This window comes from Triturus cristatus, chromosome 3_1, assembly GCF_964204655.1.
Source record: "Triturus cristatus chromosome 3_1, aTriCri1.1, whole genome shotgun sequence".
In the NCBI taxonomy this organism is placed as follows: domain Eukaryota; kingdom Metazoa; phylum Chordata; class Amphibia; order Caudata; family Salamandridae; genus Triturus; species Triturus cristatus.
This window is the reverse complement of record NC_140583.1, coordinates 504,557,982-504,575,014: the sequence shown is the minus strand read 5'-3', so window position 1 is coordinate 504,575,014 and position 17,033 is coordinate 504,557,982. Positions and strand designations below refer to the sequence as shown.

Genomic DNA, 17,033 nt, shown 5'->3' with positions numbered 1-17,033 from the left:
CAATAGGCTTGAGGAGTCGTTATTACCTTAAGACTTTTGTCAGGCATCTCACACAATTTCCCACTTCATCAATCTCCACATCCATGCCTGGCCACCAAAATGTGTCATGGATGCGGCACTTGGTGAGTGTCTAGCCTAGATGACCCTCATGGGCTTTCCTGAAGATGCTGTTTCTCACCGTATGAGGTGGAATACGTTTCTGACAACATGCCATCTTCAATAAAATCTCACTCAACTTTACTGTATGGCTGCAACTAAGAGGATAAAACATTTTCCCTGGGCCACCCTTTACTCACAAGTTCAGACTTTTTGTAATGTCTGATCATTCCTTAAAGCATTCAGAATCCACAAAAGAGCAACTATGAGAACTTAAAAAGTTAGGGTAGCACAGAGGAAAAAAGTGTTTCTTTTAAAAGAACCCTCATTCACCAACCTGGTTGGTGACATGCTTAATCATCGGGTTCCCACCAAGGAGGCCGAGTGCCTCCCTGGTGTGCTATGACGCCTGGTTTACAGCGGAGCTAGTCTTTTGGGGGCAGGTACAGGAATGTGAGTGTTTGGGAGTGAAGTACAGTTTAAAAGGTGACGGGTTCTATCCAAAAATGAATTTTAATGGTGGAGAAACCAGTGACCGTTAAAAGAGAGTGACAGATGTTAGCTGGCTGGTTAGGTTCACCAGGACCATCCGGTTTGATAAAGTGAATATAAACAAATGGTCGACATGTTTCAACTTATTTTTGCACGTTCGCTAAGCTTTCTTCAGGACCGAAAAAAATTCCATGGCGGTATGCGCTCGCTAAGGCGCATCCTAACCTATGGAACTAAGTGAAAGCTAAAACTCCCGGTTCTACCACAGTGGACTTCCTGGGATTTCCAGGCCACTAAACTCTGTAAAATAAATAAACGAGACACACAAAGAAAGATAACAAAAGGCATTGTGCTGTACATTCAATGATCAATACTTTCAGTGCTGTCCGGAAACAAAACTGTGCTAAATAGCAAACTTGTGCTAATTACGAGGAACATTTATGCATATTGACAATTTTGTTCATCTTAATCTTGAAAAACCATATTCATTAAATATCGTTACTCCAACAAAAACAACCGCATTCCATTATTAATGGAGGGCTTGAAACTACAGAACAATCACTGTAGTACGTACAACCCTCTGAATGAAGGCGATTACGTGCATTTATAGCACTTAGAATCATTACTCCTGGTGCTCGGTGACTTATATTCCTCAAGGTAGGTGTTGGTTGCCTGGATCAGGGGCTTTAGGAAAATAATCGCAACATTTTTTATTTTTTTTCGACAGGATTCACGAATCCCGCCAAAATCTTTAAAAATCTTTTTTGGGCCCTTGGGGTCCCCCTTTTCTTTATTTTAAAAATAATTTTGTTCCTTTTTTGCTTGTCAGTTTTACCAGGCCACAAGATGGCTGCCAACACTTCTTGGTTTGAAGTGTTGGCAGCCAGTCAAAATCAAGCTCATGATTAGAAGGGTTCGCGAATCCTCCTCGGTCACCAGATATTGATATTGTTCATTTTTTAAAATTTCTCATGCACTACTGAATGGATTTGTACCATTTAAAGCAAAGAGTGCACTCTGGACCAAGAGCCATCTCTGTGCCAAATTCCGTTCAGCAGTTCGGGTTGTAGCCGCGACACAAATTTCTATGGAAATTAACATGGAGAAAACGTATTTTGGACCCGCCTTTTTTCTCAGCCCCCACTTGACGAATCACCCCGAAACTTTCAAGACCGGAGCTGATCGGAGCGTGCCATTAGTTTTGGAAATTTCGTGAAGATTCGTCAAACGGCGCCAAAGATATTAGCAAATCAAAATGATTTTCATATGGGAACTAGGTCCTAACTATAACTACCTATTGGCGACCGCCAGTAGGTAATATAATTCACAAAAGGCAGAGCACTTTGGGTGTTCAAAGTATAGCTTTATTAGCCCAAACAGACTGGTTTCGGCATTCTTGCCTTGATCAATGTTGGTATGGCTTGCAGATATCACATTTCGGTTCAAAAGCAGCTTGCCTCTCTCCTATTGGGTGAAAACATAGACGGACCATTAGGTCACAATAAATAGTCTATATGAGTCTCTGCAATCTTTGCAAGTAGTTGAGAATAATGGGTTTTGTTGCCCCTGATATTCCATTGCCTTTGGTAGGGGTTTCTCCAGAATGGTTTTGGGCAAACATTGAAAATTGTGATGAGTTAGTTGCTGCACAGGGAACATCACTCGGTGACCCTCATTCGGCTGCGTGTTCCCGTTACTTTACCACCTACCCGCAGACCCTTGTCATCGTGATTCAAGCTCCTGTCCAATTTGTAATGTCCCAATCCAGTTTGCGGGGGTGGTGTGTATATATAAAATGTATTCTTTATTAGTTTCAGTACAGCAAACCCCACTTCAAGTCAACCAAGCACCTCTTTAGGCAAGAATTTCACAAAAGTCTGTCTGAATGGATTTCCACCAAATAGCATGCTTTCGAAGTAAAGTTATATCATTTTCCCAAATTTGGTCTAATTCCTTTGACATGTTTTTTCTGTATTAGAGAGCAAAGTTTCCTATGGGAATTAACATGGCAAATCAATGTTTTGGGTCCCTGCTCCAAAGTTAACCAGAGTTATTAGCAAAACAACAAACGCTCTCTGCAGAAAATCTGATCTAGCTATAACTGCACAGACTGCCACTGTGTCATATTTCCGTCTAAGGTTATGATGCAGAAAACCTTGAAACCATTCCCTGCCTGGTAAAGTGCTGCATTGTAAATTTACAAAACTGTGATACCTGTGTAGTAACAACCGGGTTGTAAACGCTACATACAGATTGTTTAAATCATTTTGTCAAGCCATCTAATAGTGATCAATCGTTTGATTTCGAATTTTAGGTTTGAACTTAGATTTACTTCTGAATTGACTAATTTCTCTAGTGTTTACATCTGGTTTGAAGAACAATTGTTTCAATTCAATTTTCTCCCGTTTATGCTTTTAAAAACTGTTGAATTGCTTTTACTAAATGGCAGTCTTTTTGTAATGCTTGCCTTTACATTTCAGATAACATCCATTTCAGTTAAAGGGTATGATTATGAGGAAGGGCCTGACATTAAGACTGTTGTATGGTATTAGTGAGAAGTTAAATAATAAGATAATGAGATTGCATGATCTAGATGGGAAATATTGCCAAGTCTTTGAATACATATTTAAGTGCGATTGTCCTTCCTTATGATTGTACCTAAAACAATATCAAGTTGGTGTAATAATTTTGAAAGAAAGTACGCACTCATAAAAACAATAGAAATAGAAAAATATTTCAAAGTCACTCGTGGAGGGGTTAAAAAAATGATATTGCTTCTGTGCTGTTTTCGCATATTTTTAGTATAGCCTTAACTAGAAGTCAGAAATGCCAGTTATTGCCACCCGATTGGAGATCATAGCACTTACACTGGAAAGTGTTTTCAGCCTATCAGTGCCCAGAGATTAAATATGCCTGCTAATTACTACGTAGCAAATGAAGAGCAAACATTCCAAATTTGGGGGGATAATGCAAAAAGGCATATTAAATCTTCGTTTAGAGAGCGAATCTTTAACATGGATATGTTCTCCCTGGCAAACTTCAAATTTTGAAAGGAAAAAAAAAAAAATCTTGTCACAATTTTTCAAATCTTATTTCTTATTGAAAAAATAGTTCATTCAGATATCTATTTGTTTAAAAACATTTATTGGCAAAGAGTTGTCTTTTAAAATCGTTCTGACAATCCCGGTTATAGCTCTCGGTTTTTTGTTTATCAGCTAATCAAAGGCGAAGAATTTGGAATGTAGGTAATATCTTTTCTCACCACAGCAGCTCTTGTTCCTGTATACCTTTGTTCCATCCCTCTGATGTCTCCTGAATCATCTGTGCATGCATCTTGAGGAATATAATCACCTCCCCATTCCAAACATATAGTTGTGCTATGTAAGGAATGTTCTGCTATCCTTTTCTACAGCAATTACATCATGTGAACGTGAATAAAGGGGACTAGGGACTACTAGTGAAGTGTCTTGGTTGCGGGGTTATATTTTCTAAAGCAGCGGCAAATTTTGCAATGATGAATTCTTGTGCTAAAGCTGAACTATTTTTATTTATTCAGACAATTACACAGAGGACCTTCTTGATCTTCATGAAGCTGAGGTTGTGAAGATCATGCACCATTATGAAGTTCATCAACAGTTGTTTGAAGATGTGGGAAAATGGCTGTGCTGCTGGGATAGCTTCATGGCATTTCAGGTAGGTTTGAGAATGAAGTGACTACCCTGACTGCAAGTGACCAATTATGGTCATTACTTTGGTTGCATATACTGTATACTTCACTCAGGTCTTTGCCAGAAGATTGGTTCCTTTCTAGGTATTCTCCCATCTTTTGATCATTGATTCTGATCTTGTTTACTTAGTCACAATGCTTTAAGCAGTAATTGAAAGATGGTTCACAAATCCATTTCTTTTCAGTAGGAATTCCTAAAGATAATTGTGCACTCGATAACAGTTTGGTACATGGAAATGATTTTGCTCTATGTTTTCTAGATGACCTAGCAGATCGTTTGCTAGTATTATGTTGTAGCAATTTCACAAAGGAGAGAGACTTAAGTCCACAAGTACTCCTGTAACCATTGTTTATAGGTTAGACTTGATCTTAAAATGGGCGTCAAAATAGTTTGTGATTGACTTGTGAGGGGAGATACGGTAAGCCTTCACAGTGCACACCGAATGAATGTTGTATTTACGCCTCATTCTATAGTAGTCAAAGTTCATAAAGTTGGAAAATAATTTATCACTCTATGAACTATATCATACCGAGCAAAAATAATCCAAGTTGTATTTGGTTTTCACATTCTTCAGTTTCATTGAACCAAAATTACTATTTAATGGCGAAGTTCACATGACAGAGTTGATCTCTTCTTGCGTGTAGATAGATGGCCGTGGCCCTCATTGCAGTATTGGTAACGATCTGTAAAACCAATAAAGAAATGTTCGGGAAAAAATGGCGACTTTCACTCCGAAGAAACAAATACATATAGCGTGTAAACCGTCCTAAAATGTTATACTTGATATTCGTAATCCTTACTTCTGCAACATAGTATCTTTGATAGTCGTGAACAATTCAGTAGTCTTAACTCCGTGAAGCTTCTGGAACCAGTGATTACTGCAGCCTGTCAAAGGTAAAATTGTGTAATTTTCTTTTAGTACTTTAGAAAAACATCCTAGTGTCATAATCCAATCTACAAACGTCCCTACAGCATGGAACCTAATCTGCCTGCTGTTTTTGTAAAGGAAAATAATTAAAACTGCGGGAGATGTAGCAGAATTGAAAGATGATCGTTGAAATCATGTGTTTAACGGGACAACAACTTACCTGACCCAACATTCCTCAGTTCTTTTATTTTGTAGCTCATTTATTTGCCCTATTTCCTCATTCACTCAACATCTTTTGCAAATTAGAGATTTAAAGTGCTTCACTTGTAGGAATCAAATCATGTTAGGTTTTTGCCTTGTAAAAGACCGTTGTCATGTCAGCTCTCCATGGGGGTTTTCTCTAGTTATGCCTCCTGGGAGAGTTTGAGGTCAGGTTCCTTCAAGAGTACCCTCCCCAAGCAGCAGCCCCACATATGATGGATGTTCCTGATAGTGATGCACATCAGCCACCAATTGTTAACTGGGATCCTTCCGAATGCAGAGGCAGAACCACTTCCTTTCTCTCCAGGGATGATGCATTTACAGAGCCACACAGAATTCATATGCCAGCCTCTTTTTACACAATTTTTTTTTATTTATTTTTTTACAAAAGGTGCAGATCTTGGTGATAATAACCCAACTTCAAGAAAATGAATAATCGTATCATCATAGATATAATTGAAATCCAATTATGTTGTATATTTATTTCTCATGTTTTGCTCTATTTCCTTTCGCTGTTCCATTTTAGGAAAATATCTACTTCAGACCATTTTAAAGAGCTGCAAAAGGTCCTTTCATTTCTGTTGATAATGCATCCACTTTTGAATCAAAACATGAAAATATTTGCGTACAATGCAGCTTCTCTGGAACTGGCTAAGCTACAGAATGTTTGTAGATACAAATCTTCCCATCTAAAGTAATTATAGAAAATTACAAAACACATAAGCTTTAAAAAAATGTTTGCTTCGATATTTTTAAGGGTGGGCAGAGCTCGCGGAGTTGCACGCCTCAAAATTGCGCGGAGTTACATTAAAACTCCAGGGAATTCTGTGGAGTACCGCCCACGCCTGATTTGTTATATTGGCCTTTCTCCCCGGGGCCCATGTGATGTGCTGTTATGTGGTTCATAGCACAGTGGCACAGGTGGTTCAGCAAGGAGTCTGTTCAACAGCACCCATCATTCATTTTAGGGCAGCAGACTGCGCTGTAAATAAGGACTAGAGGGCGTGCCTGTATTGGTTGAAAGCTCCATGCGAGTGTCAATGTAGGCTTAGAAGTTATACTTGTAACCCTCTGCAGTATCAATCTCTCAGCAGGAGGGCTGCTGAACTTCACCACCAGCATGTAAAAAGGAGCAGGCCCCGACTATGCCTTGACTACAGCAGCATAGAAGCTACAGGTCTTCTTTGTTAGGCTTCTCGGTTCTGAGCATGGCTCTTAGGGTCTCATGGACCCAAATATACACTGACTCACGTTGTGAGTGAAATTTACTTTTAGGTATGGCCTAGAAACCTTGGGACACACACATACTATTTGACACCATCCTGTACACACCACGCGCCTCCCTAGATCCAGATCGAACGCTCCATACTAAGCATTCCAGATTGCCACAAAGCTGGTGCACGGAGTACGACATAACACAGCAGATATGCAACATCAAAGATAAACACATGGACACATCTGTGAGGCTAATTGCACAAAGGCATGTATAATTTACTCGGGTGTAATCGAGCAAAGTAGCGTTGCTTACCCTTGGAAGCATCTTTCTCTTCTATGGGCTTCACCACCTTTCCAGTCATAGATCCCAGTTTTTGTTAAATTCCATTTCTACAAATTTATTTCGGTCAAAGTGGATCAGAAAAGTGCATACATAAACATTTACACACAAAAGCACGTACCATAAAACAGTCCACATGAATAGCTATCCAGATTAAAAATTTAACCGCATTAAAGTGCATCACAGAGATCAGAGTGGTAGATCCGGGAAATTCATACCTACAACCCATCCTCATTCAGCTGCCATATGTTTCCCTATGTAAAAGCCACATGGGCCATAAACAACTGCACATACAATTTTATCCAGGTAGAATCTCAATTCATCAGTAGGCTTGACGTTAAAACGTTAGTGTTAAATTAAATAAAGTTAAAAAGGAATGCGTACATTGTAGACTTTTAAGGTCGCTGTGGCGAATTTAGAAACATCCAGCAACTACGCCACATGGAGGTTAAAAATCGAGATACAGTAAAGACAATGGTGTGTAAGTATCGTACTTCATGACTGTAAATGCCTCCTCACAGTGCATAGACCCTAGGTTCCTGCAGAGTTGGATAAGCCAGCGCCATCCTCCCAATTGCAGGCAGGGCACCCGAAGGATAACTCTTGAACATTTATTAGAAAAAGCACGGAGCGGCAAGGTCTCAACTCTGAACTAGATGTATAATTTTTCTTGCCAGGGTTGGTTGAATATCTCCCAGAAAGGACTCAATAGTTATTAGTCTCTGATTCTCAAGAATTCGGCTGTCACCAACCCTCGCAAACTTAATTTAACAGGTCCCACAGCGCGCACGGTCGAGATTTGGTGTGAAGTCACCAGACGATTGGGGTGGCGTGGGCGCCTGACGAAGGCAACCCCCCTGTGGGAGCCCGATGTCTTAGGTCGACTTAGCGCTTGACCAGGGTTCGACAAGTGGGATTTAATTGAAATCTCCACGGTCACATATCTGGGTTAAGGGGAGGCTAGCATCATTCCCGGAGCTTCACGCTAAGTTTTAACTGGCTCCGTCAGACGTTCAGGTACTTACAAATCACTCGCGCTGTGTCCTCAGCCCTACCTGGAGACCGTCCCCTCTGGATGATCGCCTGTTGGATCCCATGGACCGTAAGGCCATCTCGCTCACCTACAAGAAGCTGGTCAACAATCACCCTGACCCAATGTTGAAACTTAGAATGGGGTGGGAGAGAGACTTGGGAGAGATGGAGGAAAACATGTGGCGGGACTCTCTAGCTTCACCCTGAGAAATAGCTATCCCCATGCCACTGCTCCAGCTCAAGATCCTCCACCGAGCTTATTTTGATGCCAGACTCCTGTTCCTAGGTAGGTGCCCCGATCCACTCTGCCTCAGACACTGCAATCAAGAGGGTACCTTTTTCACATTTTATGGGACTGCCCACATATTCAGGACTATTGGGCGAGAATGGCCTGCCAGCTTGAGAGGGCGGGAGGTAAACCCTTTGAGTTGTCTCCCCAACTATGCTTACTTAACATTTGAGGGGTGTCGGACCTCACACAGGCTGAACAGACATGGGCCTCTAAGGGCTTCATTATAGCAAAGTGAAATATTGCACAACACTGGGGGGTGGCTATGGCCCCACGCATGGTTGACTGGGCAAAGGACATGGATACTGCCATGGTGGCGGAAAAGTCAGTATTTAATATCGAGGTTGCCCCAAAAAATGGGACCGGAAGGGGGGGGGCAAATTGAATAGGTACAGAGGGGACATCTGCATCTCCCCAGCGGTGGCACTCCGGCGGAGAGACAGGTGGGCGCTGATGGCCCAGTTGTGGGAGGTGCTGCCCCCCCCTCCCCCCCCTTAGATATGATGCTCTAGATCTCTCCATCCCCCGCTCCCTGTTGCGGTCTGCTCGCACCGGAGGTAACATTTGTTCTCTTAATATTGCTTAGGAACTGTATAACGAGTACTTCTTAGCGTGGACCCCTGTTGCCATAGGGTGAGTGGCACTATGTTAAATGCACGTCTGTATTGGAGGGGGGTTTTCTTACAGTGACTCCATATTGTATGTACCGGTCTTTGGTTGGTGTGAAAATGCAATACAATTTATTTATTTTTAAATTAAAAAAAAGAATTCGGCTGTCAGGTGTCCTAAGGCGGAACTCCCCTGGATATCTGCTAGTTTCTGCGACCTATGAATTCTTACCAGTTATGGGTATGAGATTACCGGACACATTTCCTCAGGGTTACTCCATAAGCTTGCTTTACGCAGCCTACAACACGTTTTTTATATATCCAAACCATGGTATTTTACCCACACCCAGGAGATTCACTAGCTCCTTTAACTGACTGCTAAACGGCCAGTTCCAGGGTCTACCAGTCTGCGCCAAAAGGTTAAGGGCCGAAGGCGAATCTCATCTCCGATTGGTCCGATTCCTAGATCCAGGCATGGGGGTGAGGGGAGTACTAAGGAGGAGGCCTCATAAAATTGTTCACTATTTTACTCAAGCTACCAGAGGAACAATGACCCCATAATTCAGCCCCATACATTGTCCCACCCCTTGCTTGCACTTTATAAATCTCCGCTATGGGCCCAGCTGGTTTTTAGGGGGAATTTCTGTTCAATTTTGCAGTTGCCCCTACAGTCTGGGCTCGCTTAAGGCTTGCTTTGGCCATTTGCGGTCCCCACTCCAGACTTTCTGTCAAAGTAACACCTAGATAGTCAAAAACCGACACCCTCAAGCATGGTGCCATTTAAAAAGGGGTTGGAACAGGATGTTAGCTGGGTTGAAGACCATAAATTTGGTCATCTGCGTGTTAATCTCCAGCACCCTGTTTTTACAAACAGTAGCACAATTATCAAGGACCCTCTGGATACCTATGGCGACTTTGATAATAACAGTGTGTCCTCTGCAAAAATCATTGCTGGCACCTTTCTATGTGCCAAGTTTGGGGCATCATTATCCTTTACCTAAATAAGTTGGGCTACCAGAGTGTTAATAAATAGGCAAAACAGGGTAGGTGGGAGCACGCACCCCTGCCTTACTCCTCTATTAACTGGGAGACTGGAGGTTAGTTCACTGCATTTTCCATAGCTCACTTGGGCAAAGTTGCCCTCCTGCAATCTCATAAGCAGACTCTAGAGGTAGAGGGGATTCCCAGGTCTGGGTACATCCCACAATTGATGACCAAATCAAAAGCAGTCTTCAGATCTACAAATATTAAATAGAGACTGCCACCCTTTATTGACAGTTTTCCAATATAGAAGTTGGAGTCTAAATATTTGGTCGCCAGTGGAAATATTTTTTCTGAATCCGGCTTGAGATGGTCTCAGGATTTCATGCTGCTCCTTCCATACGTGAAGGTGATCAAGGAGTACCCGTGCAAACAATTTCTGGGTGACATCGATCAAACTGAACGGCCTGTAATTTGTAGGCAAAAGGGGTGAACCCTTTTTAAAAGCTGGGACAATATCTTCCCCGACCCAGGTTTCAGGGAACACCATACCTTTTATAATAGCATTGAATAATGCCCATAGGTTGGGTCCCCATATTTTTGGTTCTACCCGAAAGAGGTCCCCTGGTAACTTGTACAATCCCAGTGCTTTGCCAAAGGAAGCTTACTTATTGCGTTTAAAACTTAAGTCCTAGTAATCCCGGGGGCTTCTTCATGAATAATCCCTAAGGATATTGTAGATGTTTCACCATTTGGGCCAGCTGCTTCCTTTGTAGTGTATAGATCCTGGAAGTGTCTTCCATACATCCACTGCTATGTTTGGCTCTATGGCTGACTTCCCTTTGCTACTGCCTGTACTGACTATAGACCAAAACGTCTTCATGTCCTTGTTGGATAAGGCTGAGTTTAGGGCATCCCATCTATCTGGTTCCAGGTCTTTTTTGCTTGTTGGATGTTCTTTGTAAAGAGCCATCATTTGTTTAATTAAGGTCCTGTCCTTTGCTTTAATGGTGTCTAACAGAGCCTGCTTAGCCTTTTGGCAGGTATCATTGGACCAAGATCGTGTGGCCCCTTTTTTCACCTTGGAGCATACTTTGGGATAAAATATGTCGGCCAGATTAGATGTCAATTCTGCATGCAGTACCTCAACTCTCAGTTTTTAGAAAAATGCCCTTTGTGGTAGCAGCCTCTCCCATTTCTAATAAGGACGGTGTAATTAATTGATATGTGGCCCGCTTGTCAGATGACTGCTGAACTACCCCCCACCTTATTCTTCTGTTAGAAAGTGTTAACCTACTATCTAAGGAGATACAGCTACCCATGGCATTTTCTAAATCCGGCAGCTCCATGGTTAGGGCATTGTGGTCGCTGTCGTGTCGCGGCAAGACAGCGAAGTCAACAACCCTTTGCCATAACCTAGTCTCCATTAAGATCTAATCCAGCAGGGAGGACTGGCCTATTCGATTAAATGTTAACTTCTCTGGTGTATCCGATTTAGTGCGGTTATTACACGCTCTCAGGGAGTGGGTCAGTGTGACTGAGTTGATCTGGAGTGCCAGCGGGGACCATGCCTTAATCAGTGGAATTTGAGGGTCTGGAATTAGCTATTGCAGATCATCCTCACTGGGGATTGTATCAGTGGGTTCAGCAAGGGGCTCAAATCGACAATTAACCCCCCCCCCCCCCCTCCCTACAATCAACCACTTATTTGTGGGGACAGTAGCGATGACTGTATTCAGTTGGTTGAAGGTCTGGGATTGGTGGCTAAGGCAAGTCGAGAATAGACATTGATAAAATAAGTGTGACACACTGGATGTTGTTAGACAGGGGTTCTACTGTTCCACTGTGCAGCCCGGATGCGTGCCAACCCAAATACATAAGCCCCCAGATTGTCTACCCCTTCCCTCCCCGAAATGGCAGGTACATTGAATGTTGCAAACCCCACCCTTACAAAGTCTTCCCTTTGCCCAAGTTTCCTGAAACATGCATACATTGTATTGGCCCACAAAAAGCCGCCAATCTGGGCAGGGCAGTTTCTTTTTAGACCGGCAATATTCCAGGATAGGACCCTCAGCTTGTTGCCTAGATTGTGCTTGTCAAGGGTGGCATCAAGAATGTAGGTTTTGTGAAATTGAGTATCCTTCATCTGAGCCAAGGGAAAATAGTCTTACTTTCATGGGTACACCGTCCCTCAATATACTGCTGCTTGGGGATGGGACAGGGGCCGGGGCAACTGATAATCCAGGGGGCTCTACCAGTGTCTCTATTACACCAGTGATCATCTGTTGTGTTAATATTTGCCGGTCTTTTAGTTCTGCCCCTTCCCCGTGGCAAGAGGTCTGGCACAAATTTCCGCTGCTGCACTCCCCTAGTTCCCTTCCAGACCCCGAGCATCTGGGTCCATGGGCTAGCCCCCCTGTTATTGCGTGTCAATTCGCCTCTTCTAGAGCCCCAAATCTATTTGTTACTGGTATATTGAATAGCGAGTGTCTGGGAGGAGGACCCACTATTTGATGTTCCAGTGGCCATCTACCTAAATCGGTACAAACATGGGCCCTAGATTGCATATGACAGTGGGAGTAAAAGTAGTCCAGTGGAAAGGCCCTAACCCCTGTGGGTGGTTCCTGGTGACAAAGTTTCTGACTTAATAGGCTGTGGACAGTCAGGGAATTTCTAAAATTGATAACTACACAAACCCCTTGTGGTGTTTTGTCCCTTTCCCACCCAACCAACTCTGCGAACCATTAACATTTCCCCTGTATAATGACATATGGAAGTGAAGCTCGGGGTACATTTATAGTGGTCAGAATCGCTACTTCAGGCCTTCTAGCTATATCCTCCGCGCCACACAACCCTTCTCTGCTCTCCTATTACCTATTTGAGTGGGGCTGTTTTTGCTTAAACCCCTCTTGTGATATGCTGGGTCATTATTCCCAATCTCATAACTGGAGCTCCTGGGGCCAGTGGTGAACTGTAGTCTTGGGCCTGCTGAGCACCTAGCCTTTCTATAGGAGTTGGAATAGATTTACCTATCTGAGGACTATGGTCATTTACCCAACTGGAACCCGGTAAGCTATTTGGGTCTACATCCCTCAGCGACCAGGCCTACCTAAGGATGTCAGACTTGCGCTATCTATCTGACAACTAAAATCTTTCCCCCTTGCTAGACCTTGCGTGTTGCTTGAACTAGTGTTTGCCTGCTGTCCCCCATTGTTACCACTTTATCTATGCGATCAAGTAGGGGGGGCAAGTTCTTCCTTCACGATGGCTCTCAATTGGCTCTGTGGTCCGTTAACAAATTGAACACCCAAGATGGACAATCTGTGTAAATTCGAGTGTTGGTGATGCATCCTAATATTCCCTCAGGGTTATCTAAATTCTTAACACTAGTTGTTGGTCCCACATTGGCTGTCTTTCTTTTGGTTCCCACCCAACTTGCTTGTGTTGCCCATTCTTTGGCATACTGGCGACCGCCCCCCCCCACACCTCCACCCCCTCCCTTCCGAGTTACTGGTTTAGATGGAGCTTCTTGGCATGGAGATGGGAGGGACTCAGTTGCCCTAGATGTAGATTCTGGGGTGGCAACTTGAAGTGGCTACATCAGACGTCGGGCGACAAAGATCTGGAGTTAATCAGCAGCGCCTCTCAGTAAGTTCTATTTCTGTAGTTACCACACCTGTAGCCCTTCAACATCATATCAATAGAGGTTGGTGGCATTGGGGAAGAAATGGTTACTTGGGGTTGGGGGTTGTTTAGCTGGGCAGGTGCGCTTTCCCATTATTAGACCCTGGCAATACCCAAATGCAACCACCCCCCTAGGATCAGCCTACTATCACCTAAGTGTAATTTGGACAACATGTAAGCTGTGCGAACAAGAGCGAGGAGCCACAATACAATCAAAAGGCACGAAATCGAGGGAAATAATTATGAGCTGATAATCAGAACAATGTTGTCAAGAATGTACTGTATGGGACTGGGAAGTACCCGAAACAGTGACCATCAATGTTCCAGTGGATCGAAAGTGTGCTTTTCTGGTTCCCCTGCCTATGCTCCTACCAATAGACGCTTTGATCCCCGCAGCGATTAGGCTAATTAACGTCAGATAGGTCAATAGAGAAGTACCATTTGGAACTGCGATTCCAGGTAAACAATGATTAAGCCAACAAAGTCTTACCCACAAGTCCGCATACAGAAGTCTGCGCACAAGGGGGGTGGCCCTGCCTCTTCCTGGCAAGGACTGGCCCGCCCTTGGCCCTGGCTTTGCCTGTGCGCGCCCGCACGCGTCCCGTGCTGTGGGAGCCCTATGCAGGTTTTGAAGCTCCTCATGGCGTAGCCGGATGACTGGGGTGGCAAGAAGCCGCAAAGCAGGCTGGATAGGGGAGTCCTGGCCCCTTCCCGACCCCCCCCCCCCCACCCCCTGATGTCCCTGGCATCGGCAACAACCAGAACAGGCTTCCTGCACTGCGGGAACCCTACGCGGGTTTTGAAGTGCCTCTTGGCATGGCCAGATAAAGGTGGCGGCAAGAAGCCGCAAAGCCGACTGGATAGGGGAGTCCTGGCCCTCTCCCGTGTCCCCAGCGTCAGCAGCAACCAGAACGGGTGTCCAGTGTGTAGACTTTTCAAACCGGGTGACTCGGCAAGATACCAGCGTCCGCAGTACGTAATTAGTTTTCTTTTACCAATCGATTTTCAAATTGCTTGGCAAGACCCTTTTCTATGTCTAGGAGGGCTCGGCCGATATAAAGATATTAGTGCTCCCAAACAACTCCCCACTCCACTAGTCCAACACCCCAAATTGGAGGTTCTGCGCAAGTTCAAAGATGTACATGTTTCAATATTTGCATTGCCTGTCTCGCACCCCTTGGCCCATAGTTTTTGACTAGCCAATCATTGCTGACATGACATTTGTGTGTGTTCCCTTAGTTCACCTACCAACCAGAATAAGCTCCGGCTCTGGGAAGTTGGAGGAGAGCAAGAAGGCGTGCTGTGGGACAGGAAAACAATAGTGAGTGGGCCATGAGATTTGTGTTTTTGAGGTCCTGTAGCTGAGTTACATGTGCGTGTGGTGTTCCCTTTGCGTTATCTCCAGGCTCTCAATCTGCTTAACCACCAAACTCTACCTGCCTTAGAGTTCATTCATTTACTGCATTTGGCTCTGTAGACTTAATTTTTATTTGAAAAATCCCAACACGAGCAAGGAATGTTATTTCAATTTAGCAGGAGCAGACCCATATCCGAATAAAGCAAAGGGGCTTATGGAGCAGTATGTATAGTAGGACTTGCTTTTTTCCCCTCACGACTTCAAATGGCTGCCTGCTTGGTAATTACGCAGAAGAGGTGTTTATCTATCTTATAATTTATTAACCAAGTGCCATTCTGCCCTCCCCTTCTACTCCGAAAGGGAAACACTGCAGCAGTTTTTACAACTCCGTCAATGGCATGCTATATTTGCAAATTAAACACCCACTGCAAGTGTAAGATTTGCACGTGTTCACCGGCAGCGGGGGCTCACCAATACTTGATGGTATTAAAAAGAATTGGTAGGCAGGAAGGCGGCGGCTCCTGCCACAGGTGGTGCAGAGTAGACCATCGCAGTTGTCAGGTGACAGCCAGGTCTCACTCCAGCTCTTTAAAAGTGGTGCCCCGTGAAGGTGGCGTGACAGTTGATGTTGTTGTGAGCGCATTTGGGCAGGAGAGTAATGCTTACCGCCCATCCCGGCACAGATTGCAACTTTAGTAAGGTGCTGAGAGACCGCATGATTTGACAGCTGCTTCACCCATTGGGAAGGAGTCGAGTAGATCGTGTGCTCCATTAGGTCCTGCAGTGTTTAATTACTAGCAGGCGGCAAACTGCTACGTGGCGGAGCAGAGTAATTTACATAACTCCGCATTCCAAGTGGAGCGCGGAGTGCGCAAAACTCTGAGAATTCTGCTGGCAGAGCGGAATATACTGCCCCCCCTTAGGTATTAGTCTTGTTTCAGAACAACCATTCCATAGTAAATAACCCTACATCGTATTGACCTTCATGGGTCTCCAAACCTCAAATGTGCATAGAGGTTTCATCCTCTATAACCAGAAGAGGTGAGAGGTTAAAAATAAAAAAAATTGAAACGGTGTCATCTCGGGTCTCAATTTCATGTAACAATGTTTGTGAAAAGTCCCTTTGCACTTGTAGATTGAAAATTGAGGTAATACTTGAGACAGCAGGTCTATGGCTAAGATCTGAAGTATATGGATTTTTGGAAAGATATATAATCATTGAGTGCTTGTTGAGTTGGATCTGTTTAGTTGCGTTACATCCATTTCTTCTCCAGGATCTGCTGAAGATGTTTTGATACTCTAAAGTGGGATCTTTATCTAGATGGAATCACTTTCATATTCTTCCATATTTTATCCATTGCCAGAATTGATTCATTCCATTACAACTATGGAACCATATGTAACTGCATTTCTAATGACAGTACCAGGATGTGCCTTCAGGTGTTTTGTTTAATGTTGAAAGTTTAGTTGTGTAAGATCTTTTAATATCATTGGACAAAAGACTACAGTACTATGACTCAAAGGTGGACTGAATTCCGGATTGAAATACCTTGTATTGAGGGGCGGAGGTAATGTCAACATGTGCTGCAGGGAAACCTGCTTGCTTGGCTGAAGCCAGGGTAAAACGGAGCATGGCTGCATTGAGATAGTCACGGTTGGGGCGCCATGGGACCCTCTGCACTGTGTAAAGGCCTGCTGTGCGGATACAGCTTGGAGGATATATTCAAGATGACAGTGGCCTAGTTGGTGGATGGCAGCCATCTTTAACCCTGTGGTGCCAGAAGTGAGCACAGGCTCAAACTAATGATTTACGCATGGCCTGTGGAGTCTCTCCAAGGCAGATCACAATAATGCAATGGTAAATCTCTCAGTAGGATTACCCTCTGACCACTGATCCAGGTACCACAGCAGGAGCACACCCCTGACCTCCCCCTAATACTGCGCAAGCACCAAAATGGAAACATCTGGGCCAACCTATGGCGTTCATCTAGGAATCAAGCAACACATTGAGGGGGCTTGCACACTAAGGACCACCAGAAGAGGCAGAGGAAAATTTTTCAGCCTATGAGTGTGACCGGTCTA

At 43.9% G+C, this 17,033-nt stretch overlaps 1 protein-coding gene across 1 annotated transcript in view; it reads left to right on the top strand.

Annotated features, from left to right (window-relative positions):
* Positions 1–17,033, top strand: part of LOC146860487 (protein regulator of cytokinesis 1-like) — a 527,922-nt gene that overhangs the window by 229,111 nt on the left and 281,778 nt on the right. The window contains exon 8 of the mRNA XM_085644388.1: positions 4,145–4,281. Coding sequence (XP_085500514.1) covers positions 4,145–4,281 — 137 coding nt within the window. The remainder of the gene's footprint in view (positions 1–4,144; positions 4,282–17,033) is intronic.